The sequence below is a fragment of the Peromyscus eremicus genome, chromosome 16_21 (genome assembly GCF_949786415.1).
Source record: "Peromyscus eremicus chromosome 16_21, PerEre_H2_v1, whole genome shotgun sequence".
NCBI classification, from domain to species: Eukaryota; Metazoa; Chordata; class Mammalia; order Rodentia; family Cricetidae; genus Peromyscus; species Peromyscus eremicus.
In genome coordinates, this window is record NC_081432.1 from 64,547,103 (window position 1) to 64,563,953 (window position 16,851).

Consider the following 16,851-nt stretch of genomic DNA (forward strand, 5'->3'; position numbering starts at 1 on the left):
GCTAGTCCAACAATGGACTTTGGAAAGGACCAGAGCCTCGTGACGGTTTGGTCCACAAGGCTAGACGTCTCACCAGTCCCAATCTGGTGCTGGAGTTCCGGAGGATTCCTGGAGAGCCTCTGGGCTTGAGTCTGATAGAATACCAGAGAAGTCAGCTCTCCTGTCAGTGAAAGAATGCCCCAGCAGCAGGGGGAACGGACTTCCCGTGAGTGTGAGGGCAAGCACTCGAGGAGGAAAGTTCCCTTCTTCTGTCTAGAAGGGGTGGACCAGATTTACTGTGAGTCTTCCTGCTCCAAATAATCTAATTAAGAACATTGCTCACAGGAGTGCCTGGAATCTTGAATTTTAGTTGATTTCCAGATGTACACAAGTTACAACCAAAATTAGCCATCATGGTGTTCATAGGTGTGAGTCAATGTTGGCCAGATCTTGATTCTTTCTAACTTGACTTGTAAATTCAGTACAATTCAAACCAGAATCCCAGCCATTTATTTTTCAGATACCAACAAGCTGATTCTAAACTGTATGTAAACAGCCAGAATAGCCAATGCAGCATTTAAGGAGAAAAAATACTGTAGTGATATAATTGAAGTTGGGGGAAGGGGTTGTAACTACCTGACTTCAGAGTCTACTGAAGTTTTATAGTAATCCAGAAACCATGGTATTAGCAGAACTGCAGACAGAGTGAAGGAACACAATAGATGAGCAGAGGTTCCTCAATGAATAAAGACTCTTCAGTAATTAGTCCTAAGCAACCGAACATCACATCTGAAAGCTGCGTTAGGGCACATGATGCACCTTCGCAAGAACTAACTCAGAACAGACTGTGGATCTGAAGGGGAAGCACAGAACTGTGAAGGAGACAGTGGACAAGCTCAACAGTATTGAGTGTGACAATGATACCCGCAGACATGCCACTCTAGATACAGTTCGTTAGAGGGCTGGAAAGGCTGATTTCGTTAGAACTAAAACTGTTCTTGAAAGACCCTGTCAAAGGAAGACGCAGATTGCAAGAAGATCCTTGCAGAGGACATCAGTTAAAGGAGTGCTTTCCAAAAATCTGGAGTTCTCACAAGTGTCAGTTAGGAGTCAAGTCAGTCTGGCTTTCAAAAAGCCTGAAGACGTGTGACCAAACACAGTGTCCAGAAGGCAAAGGAAAAGGCTCAAAGTCATGTTGTTACAGAATTCAAAACTGAAACAGTGAGTGGCCAAGACAGTCCTGTTAGGCAGTACCAAACACTGGCTGGAGGCAGAACACCGAGAACCCCATCCGCTACCAGCTAAAGTCAGAATGGGGCCTTGGAAAACAGTCTGACAGTTTTGTAAGAAACTGCATGTTTTAACAACACCATAAAGGAATCACACTCCTTAGTATTTATTAAAATGACTTGGGAAATTATGCCCAAAGACATTTATAGTAGATTTTTTTAAAAATAATTGCCAAAATGTGGAAGTAGCCAAGATGTCTTTTGGTAGGGACCGTATTTCAGTGCAAAAAAAAAAAAACAAAAACCCACAAAAACCAAACTAACTAACAAAAAACCAGAAGAGTACTGTCAAGTTGTAGGAGGGCACAGAGGAACCTTAAGTCAGTATCCTCAGTGGATGGCAGCAACCTGAAATGCTGTTCACTCCGGCATTCCAGCTGCTTAGCATGCTGGAGAAGGTCAGAGTATGGAGACAGTAGGCTGGAGACAGTGTGGAGGACAATCGACAGAGTGGGACATGCTTTTCAGATAAAAAAAACTACTTTGTACTACTACAGAGATGGATACGTGCCTTTTCACATCTGTTCAGGTCCATACAGAACCAAGAATGAATGCTACCTTTAGCAGCAGGCTTTGGGTGACACGGATGTATTAGGGTCACTGTGGTATGGGATGCCCCTGCTGGAGGGACTAGGGGGTGTTGTGTGATGTTTTGTTTGTGTGCTGACAAATAAAGCTCGCCTGGAGATCAGAGGGTGGAGCTAGCCACTAGTTGACCATAGAGACTAGGCAGTGGTGGCACACACCTTTAATCCCAGCACTTGGGAGAGGAAACAGGAAGGATCAGGAGTTCAAGGCCACCCTGGGCTACACGAGATTGAACCAGTCTAAAAGAGAAACAGAGCCGGGTGGTGGTGGTGGTGGTGGTGGTGGTGGTGGTGGTGGTGGTGGTGGTGGTACACACCTTTAATCCCAGCGCTAGGGAGATGGAGACAGGAATCCATCCCTGGCTTTTTGGAGCTCACTACCTATGGTGGGATGCCTCGCACAGCCTTGATGTCGCGGGGAGGGGTTTGGACCTGCCTCAACTGAATGTACAGGCTTTGCTGACTCCCCATGGGAGGCCTTACCTTTTCAGAGGAGGGGATGGGGAATGGGTTGAGGGGGAAAGGCTGGGGGGGAGTGAGAGGAGGGATGAGAGGGGGATCTGTGGTTGGTATGTAAAATGAATAAAAATTTCTTAATAAAGAAAAAAATGCAAAGGCCTCACCACTGTAGACTTTCAGTATATGAGTGTAATGACAAAGAGGAGTCATAAAAACGAAGCCCCTCCAGGTTAACTCGTGAAGGGAACACCTATTTATAGTTGCTAATTAAATGTCTCTGTAAGGCTGGAAAATGGGTGTCTTGACGACTTTAGACTGCATTATAGTCCAAGTACCAGGCAAGGTGGGTCTTTCCCTTTGTCTTCTACAGCTGTCCCAGACTCTGGTTACACAGAAGTCTTCTAAATGAAATACACATTAAGGGCAGTGAAAAAGAAAACAGAGGGAGAAATGAGGCCTTAAGTGTAAAGAAAAACAAGTAAACGGCAAACTACAGAAGAACCATGAAGCAGTGGAATAAACTGGGAGCCTGAGGAGGTGGAAACAATGGAGGAGGAGGAGGAGGAGGAGGAGGAGGAGGAGGAGGAGGAGGAGGAGGAGGAGGAGGAGGAGGAAGAAGAAGAAGAAGAAGAAGAAGAAGAAGAAGAAGAAGAAGAAGAAGAAGAAGAAGAAGAAGAAGAAGCCGCCGCCAGGAGCAGAGTGGGAATCCCAGCAGCCCAGAGGTTGAGATAGGGTCAGGATCCGGGTCAGCCCCTGCTGTATAGTGAGTTACAGGCCAGTGTGGGCACATGGAACCCCATCTCAAAAAGAAAAATTACAGAAGGAAAAAAAAAGTCCCAGGGTATAACTAGGAAGAGCTGTCAGTGACAGGCAGTGGACGTGTGGAGTCCACAGGGAGCACCACGGCAGCTCTCTGCCCAGTGAGGCTGCAGGTGCTGCGTCATCAGCAGTCCCTCACAGGGACTGCTGCAGTGGCAAGGCCACAGACATTTTTGGTGTTACAGTGGAGGGGTACTACTGGTGTGTGAGTGAAGACAGACAGTGTTCCTCAGTACCCAAGATGCACAAGGCAGCCCAGAGCCAAGAGTGACAAGACAGACAAACTCCATGGACCCACCGTCTTCAGTCATGTGGATCGGGTTGGTGGTCAGACTTCATCCCGGAAACTGAAGTGGACTAAGAGCAGTGTCCTCGGCAGATGCTCAGTGGGGGCTGCTGTGTGTCCACCAACAGCCTTTCAAAGGCCAGTCTTCAGGATGACTTCACATCAGACAGAGCGAGGTTGTATGGGGTAGGGGAGGATGGGGAGCATATGAGGGACCTTTGTAGCACTGGGCTAGTCCTGTGTCTTAACTGCATGAGATAAAGTAACATACATCTAAGGGGCACAGTGTACAAATGTCATGTCGTGGTTCTGATATAGTACAGTTGCGTGAGATGTCATCCCCAGGCGAGTCTGGGGAAGGACATACAGGGCTGCCCACTACTGTGTGCGTGATTCTCTGATTAGGTACTGCTGCATCGTTTTTCATGCAGAAATCCTTTTTCACTCCTAGTAAACAGGGTGGTGATGAACCAAAGAAATGATTCTAAGTGCAGTTGGATGAACCAGTGACTTACTGGTGTTACTTACAGAGCATGACAGACTCTCGAAGCCTGCATCCCCAGGGTCCTCTGTGAAATTTGCAGGCAGCTACACCACTGAGCAATCTATACTACCCAAGGAACTGCGTATTGTTTGTGTGTCATAGTTTAAGTGTGAAATGCGCCCGTGAGACACCCCAGCTGGTGGTGCTGTTCTGAGAGCTGTGTTACCTTTGGAGGTGGAGCCTTGGTCCAGCCTGACTTCCGATCTGCTCTCTGCTTCCTGACTGCAGTGTGAGCATCAGCTCCGTGTTCCCACACCACGGCTTCCCCGATGACGACAGTAACCTCACACTATGAGTAAATGAAGCCTCCCTCCTTCCTGGGGTGCTTTGTTGTGTATTTAGCTTTGAGAAAGGTGACCGTACACGGCACGACGATGACGTCATGAGTATTGTCAGCTCCCCACCCCAGGAGGGAATGTCTCCATCTGATTCGAGCAGTCCACACATAGAGAGGTGGCCGTGCTTTAAGTGGGGGTGCTGAAGGCACTCTGGGGAGTGCAGTGTTGAAACCACAACACAGCTCATTCTTACTAGAATTGATGTCCTCAGATGTGGTACCAGACCAGATACCTGTTTGCAAACTCAGGATGCTTGTATTTCCACAGAATGTCTGTGCTGGAGAGCCCAGCAGTGGTCATGCCTGTCTAATGCTGTTTAATTGCATGTTTTGTTCTAGGGACAAGCGGATCTTTTGAAATACGCTAAGAATGAGACCTTGGAGAATCTGAAGCAGATCCACTATGCGGCTGTTTCTTGTGGACTGAACAAACCAGGCACAGAAAACTCTGAGGCCCAGAAGCCACGCCGGAGCCTGGAAGTCATCCCTGAGAAAGCCAGTGATGAAAATGGAGACTAAGGAGCCTCCCTGTCACTCTCAACCCTCGAGCCAGCCAGCAAGGGCGCTGCACTCACAAGGAGGACAGCTGGGACTGCAAAGCACAGCTGGAATACCCAATTGCAGTCTATTACCGCTGTGAATGTGTGCAGCAGCCCTCGTGTGAAGGCAAATAAACCAGAAATTCTATCCCGCCCAAACATGCTGTATTTGTAGACAAAACGCCCCGAGTTCCACTGTGAAGACAGTGCATTTGCTCTAGTTCCACAAGAAACAGACAGTTCCTACTCGAAAACAGTGTGCTCAGGTGGAGGTGGATTGCATTGTTAAGAAGTATTTATTGGTGAGAAGGCTTACATCTCTTACTCGGGTGTGCTTGCCAGTCTTGGGGCTGCAGAGGATTTGGTGGCATGCTTGCTGAGCCATAATTACTAAGCAGAATGTAAGAGCCTGGAGCTGAGGACAGTGCCGCAGGACTGGGCTGCCTGGCTGAAGATGTGCTGGCAGCGTGGCAGCTGGGTGGAGGCCGCACCTTGTACATGGTTTTTCACTGTATGACGTAGTGTTCACATTAAAGATATCTTTTATGATACTTCTCCAGCAGCAGTGCATGCTTTTAGTGCACCTTTAACTTTTAAAACATGTCCTCTTCCAGGTAGCCAATTACTTCTTAAATGACTGCTAAAAGTAAGTCACCTCAGTCGCTGTCTGACTTTAGGATGGTCGTGACAATTGGAAACAGTGCTTAAGTGGCAGATTGTGACATTTAAACTGTGAGCTCGGACTCCACACTGCCCCCTGCAGATCTGAATAACCCCCAGCCAAGGGTGCCATGCTGTCTGCAATCCCCGTAGAGGTGGGGACAGTGTGGGCAGGCCACACTTTCCTGTGGGGCCGCGGTGACAAACCCCTCAGTTCAGTTCTCAGGAAAGGTTTCTCCTTTATGGTGAAGGGCATTTGTACCAGCTAAGGTTTAAATCTGACCTTTTATTTTCAAAACCAATGAAATGTCATGGTGCTTTTGAGAGACAAGATTCTGCAGTCTACTCACTGAATGCTTCCCACAAAGCACACTTCTTTCCCTTTGGAAGGGTGAGGCCCTGAGTACAAGGTGGGTCAGTGATTGAGACATTCCCTTACACAAAAGGTGCCCTGACGAGCATCTCACAGTCCTTCCTCCCCGTGGGCCATCCTCACACGGCGGCTGCTCCTAAACGCCTCTTCGAAGATGTTGCTTTGCTCGGGTCTTACCACAAGCCCTCCAGTGATTCCTGTCTCCACTGCTCCTTGGCAGGTGTGAGTCTCATTGGAAAATGGTTTCTTAGGTGATCCAGATAAACACCAGTCAGTAGCTGAGGCTCTTGACTTGGAGGTGAACTCCTGACAGAGAAAAATGAGTGGGTAATAGCAGAGCATAATTTATACAAGCAGAAAGTAATGGGTAGCTTGTTAGCAACCCTTGAACCTAGCAAATAGCAGCGTTCAATTTGAAGTTAAAAAGTATAGAAACCATCTCTAAAAGTGACTTAAGATACAGTAAAGTAAAAATATAGCTGTATCTGTGATAATGGTGGTTATCATACACTGGCAAGTCAAGTAACTGTAAGACATGTAATTCATTGTGCTTCATAGAGGCCTAGAGTCAGTGATTCAGAACTGAAGTGGGTAGAAGCTGGGTGAGCGCTGTGATCCTGGCTGTCCAGAGACTGTAAGACCCTGTCTCCAAACAGCAGCAAACTGAGGGAGTTGCTGTCACTCACTGGCATGATTCTTCCAGACACGGAAGCTGTAGGTGCCTGAAATCTCCGTGTTCACTGGGGCCATGTCGGTGCTAATTAGAACAACTTCCTTTGGCTGCCGAGTGGTGGAGAAGAGCAGGAAGGGTTCCCAAGGCAGATGCTGTCTCCTGTCTGTCTGTCCTGCAGAACATGCCACCTTTCACTGCGGACAGTCCAGTCAGCAGAATTCAGTTCCCTTTTCCTCACTCAGATGGAAACGAAAGTCATTAGTCAAACTAAACAGAAGCAAGGATTTGATTTACAGGCCCCCGGGAACAATTCTCCTTTAAAGGTCTCCCTGGCCCACTCTGCATCAAACTGTGGAGGCCTGTCTTCCCACAGCTAACAGAAATAAGGTCCCTGCTGTGGGTTTTCCAACAGTGTGGGGAAAATCAGGGCAAGATGTTGGTTGACTTCCGTCCATCATCTGTTCATGGGGATAGCCATGTGAGTCCCCTTAGGTACAAATCCCCATGGGTTTGACTGTTAGTGTATTGACTGAATTGTGTGTGTATGAGCATGTATACACACACACACACACACACACACACACACACACACACACACACACACACAATTTTACTCCTGTTTTGGGGGCTGTGTAATCTAAGACAGCATAGGAACAAACAGGCAATAGGTAAATCTTCACTGAGGATCCAGGAAAATGAAGAGCTGGGCCAAAATGCACAGAAAATGGCAAACACTTGCTCAGTCCTAGGGAAACAAAAAGTCACATTATATGTGTGAATGAAGCCAGGGTAAAGCTCCAGCTGTCAAGGTCATGTCCTACCCACAGAATAAATTCAGGGGTGTCTGTGATGAGCTGTGACAGGGTGATCTGTCACCCCTACACACCAAGTGAATCCATCTCCCACGTGAGTTTATCCAGTGTAGACATGGCACCAAGTGAATCCATCTCCCACATGAGTTTATCCAGTGTAAACATGACACCAAGTGAATCCATCTCCCACGTGAGTTTATCCCGTGTAGACATGGCACCAAGTGAATCCATCTCCCATGTGAATTTGTCCTTTGTAGACATGGCACCAAGTGAATCCATCTCCCACATGAGTCTATCCAGTGTAGACATGGCACCAAGTGAATCCATCTCCCACATGAATTTATCCTTTGTAGACATGGCACCAAGTGAATCCATCTCCCACATGAGTCTATCCAGTGTAGACATGGCACCAAGTGAATCCATCTCCCACATGAGTTTATCCTTTGTAGACATGGCACCAAGTGAATCCATCTCCCACATAAGTTTATCCTGTGTAGACATGGAAGGTCCAAATTTTGCTTTTGCTAGCTATGGCTTCTAGGTAATGGAAAAGAAGACATGGAGACCCATCTGCTTACGTCTGCCACCTTAAATCAGTGAGACCCAGGAACAGACTGTGTGTGTGGCGGGGGGGTAGTGGTGGTGGGGGTAGATTCTCCTTAGGCTGGGTGTTTAAGGTAGCATAAGGAGGATGTCCTTGTCACCCACATTGAGTTGGGGCCCCACACAGGAGGGAAAGTCACCAGCTTGTATAGACCACAGTCTGCAGCATGAGGCCTCTTAGCATGTTGTAAATGCAAATTTTAATATCCTCACAGCATGGCTCTGCTCCAGCTGTCCGGGGAGGGATGTCAGACACAGAAAGGTCGATCTCCAGTTCACAGCTGTTGCCTCTGATGTCAGCAGGAGCAGACCTAAGTTCTGCAACACCTGGAAGCACTTTCTGTTGCTTGGGTTTGCGAAGGAGGGGCTCTCGGTTGAGGCTGTGAGCCAAGGGATGTGCTCAGAGCACTTCGCTGAGATCATTCACTTGTGGCGGCTTAGTTCTTAAATTCTCCCCCAGGCCCATGTCTTACAGGCTCAGTGCCCAGTTTGGGCTATTGTGAGGTCTGGAATCATTGATTTGTTCTTGAAGATGCTGGAATATTGGCCCCTCCTCTTCCTCTCTCTTTGCCGCCTGATTACCAATGAGTGAGCAGTGTCCTGTACCACACGTATGCTGTGGTGTGTTAACGTCCCACAGGCCTTCAAACAAAAGCACCTTCCTTCCCTGCTCCTCAGACACGGGAAGGCCAGGGGAGGGAGTCGTGTCACTTAGAGCAGCCGGCATGTGTAATGCCAACCTGAAGAGTGTGGCCTGCTGAGGACTGTGACAGGCATGAGGAGGGAGGGGAGAGGCTGTGGTGTGGTAGGGGACCTGTGGTCCTCCCCAGGGATCCAGCTCTTCTCTCTCAAGGTAGTGCTGAGCATTAGCTTTATTTATTTACCCCAACGCTTTGTTGGTCTCATAGCAAATGTTAATTTTTATCAAAAAAAAAAAAAAAGGTTAGATTCTGGCAAATATAAATTTAAAAATGGCTGTGTCCAGAGAAATGGCTCAGTAGGTGAAGGAGCTTGTGTCAACCCTGAGGACCTGAGCTCGGTCCTAGGACCCACATGGTAAAAGGAGAGATCCAATTCCTCCAAGTTGTCCTCTGACTTCCCTTTGCACCCCATGGCACACACGCACAGCAAATAAATAAGTGTGAAAATTAATGAAGTGTGTCCTTTCACCTTCCTCCCTCTCCTCAGAGGAAATGGCACCTCCAGCTCCTTCATGGAGATGTGAGACGCCGTCAAACACTGCCTTCCTCTGCCAAGCTCTGGCTTTAACCAACTGTCTGAGGAGCTGCTGTCCCTTAAGACCCAGAGCAGCAAGCCCTTAAGGACCTAAGCCATGCCTGAAACTGGAAACAGAGTCCACCTTAACTACAGCCTCAGAGGAGAGGGCAGGAAGGAGGCAGGGGTTAACTGTGGCTAAATGTGACAGACCTTACAAGAGCAGACGGTGACAGGGGAAGGGTCTCCTTAGATGACTGTGCTCTACAAAAATATTAGTCAAACATGAAAAAGAGAAAAGCTTTTATGCACAAAGCTAATGGAGTTGATGATATTATGGCACAGAGAGTTCCAGATGCAGAAATGGATCTGCACAAAGAAAGGAGAAAAATTGGTAACTGCACAACAAATAGTTCTTAAATTAGGATTATTCCTTTCGTCTTTTCAGAGAACACACTGAGGCGTAGAGAGTGCAGCAGGACAACAACGTCCTAGGAGAAGAAGCGGAGGTGCCTGCACCGTGCTGACAGTGTGGTGCCTCAGGGTTCCATGCTGGGAAGAGACGCCATGACCACAGCAACTCTTATAAAGAAAACATTTAACTGGGGCTTGGTTACAGTTTCAGAGGTTTAGTCCATTACCATCATGACAGGGAGCGTGGCGGCGCGCAGGCAGACATGGTGCTGGAGAGGTAGCTGAGAGTTCTACATCACTGCTTAAAGCTTTTTTAATTGTTTTATTCCTTTTCACAAGTTGGAAGCTTAGCTGCTGGGGTCTTCCCTCCAGGCAGGCCAAGCTTTCCTGTTCCCTAATCATGTCATCTGTTGCAGTGTGTGGTCTTTTGAACAATTTTCTTTCGAGGCCTCTGCTCTCCTGCTCTGTGTGTGCTGACCACTTGCAAGGCTGTGTGTTCATTTGTGTTTTGACCCCCTTCCTCCCAGTTTCTTCCTTTGAGTACATCTAACAGTGTTTATAAAGGGCAGATTTTCAGTCGTATAATGTTCAAAAATTGTTTTCAGACTTGCTTGAAGGTTCGGCTATCCATCTAATGCTAGGTTCAAAACTGTTTTCTCTCTGAATCCTGAAAGTCCATGGCATTTTCCTCCATGTTGAACTGACTTCTTTGTAGCTTACTTTTCCATTTTCTTGGGGATTTTTGTTTGCATTTATTTTACTTTCTGCTATTCACCATTGTCCCAGTGATGCAGGCCGGCCTTTTCATTATCTGCCCGAAAATGTTTTCTATATTTTTAGGGAGTCTGGAAGTCGTCACTTCGACTCTTCTCCTGGAAGTCACATTCTGAGTGGGCAGTGAGTAGATGAGATGCCCTTAGAGACTGATAAATGGATGAGGGGAAGCTTGAAGTTAGGGGAGGGGACCTTTCTGAGGTGACAGTTAAGCAGAGTCGTGAATGATGAGGACCTATGGAGGGATATGGGGAAAACACGAGAAGACACAAAACACAGGCCAAAGGGTCCAGGTGGGGATGGACAGAGTGTTTGGGACAGAGTGAGCCGAGTGGCTGGGGACACATCTGGAGGGCAGTGATGAGGGACACAAAGCCCATGGAACCTGAGACACTAGAGTGGCAGGTAATCTGGCTTCCACGTGAACAGAGCTCTGGCTGCAGTGTAGAAAGTGAGGCAGGAATGGCCTCAGGAAGCCACTCTGTGAGCCAGGCAAGCCACAGGGGACGTGGACTCATGGGTCACACCAGAGGCAGGGAGATACGGTCAGATTTAGGTTTCTAGTGGACATGACAGCACAGAAAGTGAACCAAAGCCCCTCCATTTTTCCCCTCGGCAATCAGGTGAGTGGAGGGCCTGATACAGAAGGGAAGCCTTGAGGAAAAGCAGGTTTGGATGATAACATTACAAAGTGCTGTTTGGACGTGTCCAGACTGAACTGGATCTGGTGTCTACTCGGCTCTCCAGGACAGACTCGGGCACCGTCAGTGGCTCGGGTAGTTAATGCCCTGGATTACTGACCATCAGGGAAGCACTCTGCCACTGATCTACACCCACGGCCCAGAGACCTTTGCTGTCAAATCTTGTGTGTCTTCACTTTCCCCTGCTGTTTAGTCAGTTACAAATTCTGTCTGTTCTTTCCAGAACTCTCCTTGACCATGCTCAGGGTCTCTTCACATCCCCCATCTCTTCATCCACCTTCCTTCCATGTCTTAGCTGACGTTTCTTGACTCTTGCTCTCTATTTCTTCACACCTCTTATGACAGTCTGTTCTTATTTTGTGGCATCACTACCCATGTGAACCCTTGTGAATTGTTCACTTCCTGCAGCATCTCTGAGCAATTCTATTTGTCTTGGCCCTTCCCTTGGAACTGGTTTTCCATTTTAAGTCAAGAGGCTTGAGGCTCAGCTTATGTTTCTGGAGAAGTACTTCGGGCACATGTCTGGGATGCTTTCCATGCAGGTATGCTGCCTCTGACCTTCTAAGTTGGGAAACTGAGGTACTTTGTGGAGTGTGTCCATTAGCTACACAAGTAGGAACTAGCAGGCAAACTGATGTCTTAAATGGTTTTCAACTTCATGAGGTGTGAACTCTTCTGACAAAAAAACCAGTGACTAATTGACAGTTAGCTGCTGCAGCTCCAAGGCAAATGTGATTTTCTGTGTCCCCAGAGACGAGGGACATGACAGCTCAGAGCCACAAACTCACCTGGTTTTGTTTCTCAAGAGACAGGGGCTCCTCCACTTCATGAGAAAAACTGCTTCTGCAGTCCCCTTGGAGGTGCCCACGGGGCCGACTGCGTTAGATGGCCTGATTATGCATGGGTAACTTTAGCTGCATCTGGTGCTTTATGTCTGCAGTCCCAGAAGTGAAGAGGTTGAAGCACAAGAATCACTGTGAGTTCAAGACCAGCTTGGGCTACGTAGCGAGTTCCAGGCCAGGCCAGCCTCAGCAGTCAACAAACAAGGAAAACTAGAACAAATAAACTATCTATAAAATCTTTCAGTCAATTTTATGAAATTTCTACTAATTTTATAAAATTATAAAAACTACCTAAATACAGGAAAGTTCCTACTAAGCCAAACTTAGTAGGAGGTGCATCTACTGAGAGCATCTTCCTTTTCCAGCAGAGGAAACCATGAAAGTGGATCAGAAGTGGGGATGAGGACACACAAAACAGGAGCATTACTGGGGCCTCGCTTTCCTCTACAGAGAACATTAGGGACACTGTTTTTGACTCCTATTGCCACCATCGGCTTGTGGCATTTCCTACAATGAAATATCAAGAGGAAAAATAATTAAGGGGAAAGGCTGGGTAAGGTGAGACTGACTGTGAGTGAGCAAGACAGGCCATTGACATTCAGGTGGCCTGTCCTGGCCACAGCTCACCAGGCAGCCCAGAGGCCCCTGACCTACTGAAGTCAGCAGGGATGTCCTCCAGGACACCGTAGGATGAGGCCGCAGCCCCAGCTGGTAGGAATGTCTTGGGATCTACGGCCACGCTACACAGCTGTGATCAATTTGCTGCCCTCATTTATTATTTAAAAACCTAAATAAAAATGAAGGTTAGCAGTCGTTCTGAATTAATTAGCTTTTCTGGCAGCTGCTGTCTGAGAATTAGGAATTATCCAGAGCCAGTAAATTCTAACTGATACTTTTTCATGTGGTGTCAGATTGGATTAAAGGAAATGTTGTGGGGAAAATGAAATGCCATGCCTTTCTCATTGCTTCAGCTGCCTCCAGATAACTGCTTTTCATGATGATAAGTAGACCATAAATTCCTATAACAATAACAAATTCAAACAAATAGGCTGTAGAATCTATGAGGATGTGATTTTCCTCTATAGGCAGCTTGTTTACTGTTCATTGAATAGCGTCTGGGCTTTGCCTTTGAAAGATTTTTAAGTTCAGGGTTGGTCTAGATTTCTCAAGGAATTCCGCAAACTGAGCATGTCTTCAGTTCAAATCAAATCAAACAGCCTTTGATCATCTGTGCAGTATTGAGGTTACAGGGCCATGGGGTTCTTGATCCCCAAAGAGCACTGAGCACAGGAGTGATGAGAGGAAAGACACACAGCAGGAGAGTCAGGAACCCTGGGCTCTGGTTCACCCTTGACCTGAGCCAGGCTGCTTGCATTGGGCCCTGGTTTGCTCAGCTGGTGGCTTCCCTGCACACACCACCATGGCAGCTCCTGTCAGAGATATTAGAAGCAGCCACTGTGAAGTGGAGCGGGCTTGTCTTCTACCATCACAAGAGATGAGTGGGTTTTCCCAGCCATCCAATGGTTACTCTAGGCAACAGACCCACAAGTTAAAAAGGCCGGCAGGAGGAAGATATGTGGGCATTCATAAGTGAAATGTCACTTATGTTAGTCTGAAGGTAAAGTCTGAATAGTGTACACATGCTGAGGTAAAGGCACATTGAGTTGGAGGCTTTATGTCATGGTAACTGAATTTCAATCATAAAGCCCAAGTTAGGTGACACCTAAATATCTTAAAAATCAATGAAAAAAGTTTGATGATGTCTTAGTTTGGGATTTTATTGCTGTGAAAAGACACCATGACCACAGCAACTCATAAAGAAAGCATTTAATAGGGTTGGCTCACTTATAGTTACATGAGTTCAGTCCATTATCATCATGGCAGGGAACATGGCAACATGCAGGCAGATGTGGTGCTGGGGAAATAGCTGTGAGTCCTACATCTTGCAGGCAACAGGAAGTCAACTGACAGTCACACTGAGGGAAGCTTGAGCAAAAGAGACCTCAAATCCTACCCCACAGTGACACACTTCCTCTAACAAGGCCACACCTCCTAATAGTGCCACTGCCTTTGGGGGCCATTTTCTTTCGAACCACCACATTCCACTTCCTGACCCCCAAAGACTTATCATAATGCATAACAGCCATATCATAACGCAAAAATGCCATCAGTCCAACTTCAAAAGTTCCCATAGTCTATCACAGTCTCAAACTTATTTCAAAGTCTGAAGTCTCTTCTGAACCACATGGCTGAAGCTGCCAAGTTCTGCTGCTTGCTGGGGCTGGAACATGGGCCCCACATTCAATTATATCTTCACTGGCTTTTTGTCCTTCACTACCTAAGCCTAGCTGTCCTGAAACTTGCTCTGTAGAGCAGGCTATCATCAGGCTCAGATGATGTTGGGCTCAGATATCCAGATCTGCCAGCCTCTGCCTTCCCAGAGCTGGGATTAAAGATGTGCTCCACCACACCCAGCTCTAAGCTTTTCCTTAGTTTCTTTCCACAGTTGGAAATTTAGCTGGGTGGGATCTTGCCCTGAGGTCACCACTCCCTTTATTCCATTTCTTAATCCATTTATCTCCTTGAACACAGGATTTAGCTCCATTCTACCTCCTGGTGTTCTTTTTCTCATTAAAATTTATATTTTGTAATTTATCCTGTTCAGCTTGCTCCTTTTCATTATAAATCTTCATTAGAGTTATCACTAATATCCACACAACAGAGTCTATACTAGGCTGTTTTGAGATTTCTTCTGTCAACAAAATTAATCCAAAACTCTTCACTTTAGTCTCAGGCACACTCTTTGGACAAGAGAAAAAACCAGCCACTTTCTTCACCAAAATATCACAAGAAACATCTCTAGGCAACATACTAATATTCTTTTCTGAAACCTCTTGAGTGAGCCCCCATAGTTCAAATAATTCTTAGCACCACTGTCTTCCGTGCTCCTACTAGTATGGCCCATTAATCAGTGCTTAAAGCATTCCACTACTTTCCAAACTCAAACTCCCAAAGTCCAAATTCCTCCAAACAAACACATGGTCAGGTCTATCACAGCAATACCCCAGTCTCTAGTACCAACTTCTGTCTTAGTTAGGGTTTTTATTGCTGTGAAGAGATACCATGACCATGCCAACTCCTATGAAGAAAAATTTAACTGGGGTGGCTTACAGTTTCAGAGGTTCAGTCCATTATCAGCATGGCAGGAAACATGGCAGCATGCAGGCAGACATGGTGCTGGAGGAATGAATAGCTGAGAGTCCTACATCTTGCAGACAAAATGAAGTTGACTGACAGACACACTGAGGGAAGCTTGAGCAAGAGATCTCAAAGCCAACTCCCACAGTGACACACTTCCTCCAATAAAGCCACACTTCCTCCAATAAAACCACACTTCCTAATAGTGCCACTCCCTTTGAGGGTCATTTTCCTTCAAACTATGACAATAGTAATCTTAATTGACACCTTGTCTTGATTGAGAGATGCCTAGGGATTTGAGAAGTCTGACCCAGGGTCTATGAGGGTGTCTGCAGAGATGACTGGGCCATGAGGCTCTCTGACTTAGTAAAGATAAAAAAAGATATGTTGGAAGGCAGTGAAAAGTTGGAAGCAGGGCCTGTTTGGAGGAAGTAGACAGTGTGTCTTTTCCTGGGCCCACACTGTAAGCCTCACATGTATGGCTCTATGGTCTCTCTGTGTCTCTCTTATTTCACTTGGCATGGTGTCCCCCCAATGCCATCTATGTTGCTGCAAATGACAGGATTACATATTTTTATGATTAATATTCCACTTTGTATTTTGTAGGCAAAGTTTTTTGTCAGGATTTGCAGCCAACTCCTAAATAACCATACAGAGACTTAATATTAATTATAAATTCTTGGCCAATAGCTCAGGCTTGTTACTAACTAGCTCTTACAACTTAAATTAACCCATATTTCTAATCTACACTCTACCACATAGTAGTACCTTCTTTCTTTCTTTCTTTCTTTCTTTCTTTCTTTCTTTCTTTCCTTCTTTCTTTCTTTCTTCTTGTTTTTTTTTTTGGGGGGGTTTCAAGGGTTTCTCTGTGTTACAGCTCTGGTATAGCAGCAATTAATGAGGCAATTCCACATAGTTTATTGGGTAATTTAAAAAGGTTTATTTCAGGGTAACTTATAACCAATAAAGGATCAGTTACAGGATCTGGGAGAGGTGAGGTGCAGTCCAGCATGGTTCTCTGGAGAACTCTGACTTGGTCTGAAATCCAGTATCCAGGATCACAAGGAGCCAAGAGAGCCAGCACGTATGCATCTTGGGTCTTAAAGGGCCTTGTCTTGGCCACACCACAGGGGCAGGTCATAGGTAGGTGTGGCAGTTACCTGCTGCCTCACTGGGGCAGTACTTCAAGGTCAAAGCTGGAACAGCTACCCACTTGTCTAAATAAGAAAGTTTTAACCTAATATAAAACTATATACAATACAATGATTATCAAATATTGCCCAGGAAGAATAAGGGATAATGACCTAAACAAGATGGAACTACAACCAACAAGAACAACACCAAACAAGAGACACATACTAAAATCCAGAGAATTTTGGATCATAGGTAAATGGCATGTTACAGAGATCATTCCAAAAGGTGTTCTGGCCGGGCAGTGGTGGTGCACACCTTTAATCCCAGCACTCGGGAGACAGAGCCAGGCAGATCTCTGTGAGTTTGAGGCCAGCCTGGGCTACCAAGTGAGTTCCAGGAAAGGCGCAAAGCTACACAGAGAAACCCTGTCTCGAAAAACAAAAAAAAAAAAAAAAAAAAAAGGTGTTCTGTCCTGAAGAACCTAAATCTAATACTTAATATGTTCCAGCTAAGATACAAGAAGATTGTAACTATAACTGTTAGTCTTCAATCCCATCAAAGACCTGAGAAGGAATATAATACCTGAGAAATGGGAGAAGGACGCAAGCAACTT

The 16,851-nt window shown here is 46.3% G+C and overlaps 1 protein-coding gene across 2 annotated transcripts in view; it reads left to right on the forward strand.

Moving 5' to 3' along the window:
* The window catches only part of Plcl2 (phospholipase C like 2), a 189,702-nt gene extending 184,340 nt beyond the window's left edge, over nucleotides 1-5,362 (forward strand). For both annotated transcript variants that reach the window (XM_059281998.1, XM_059281999.1), the window contains exon 6: nucleotides 4,640-5,362. In XM_059281998.1, coding sequence (XP_059137981.1) covers nucleotides 4,640-4,819 — 180 coding nt within the window. In that variant the 3' untranslated portion in view covers nucleotides 4,820-5,362. The remainder of the gene's footprint in view (nucleotides 1-4,639) is intronic.
* The last annotated feature ends 11,489 nt before the right edge of the window (nucleotides 5,363-16,851 follow it).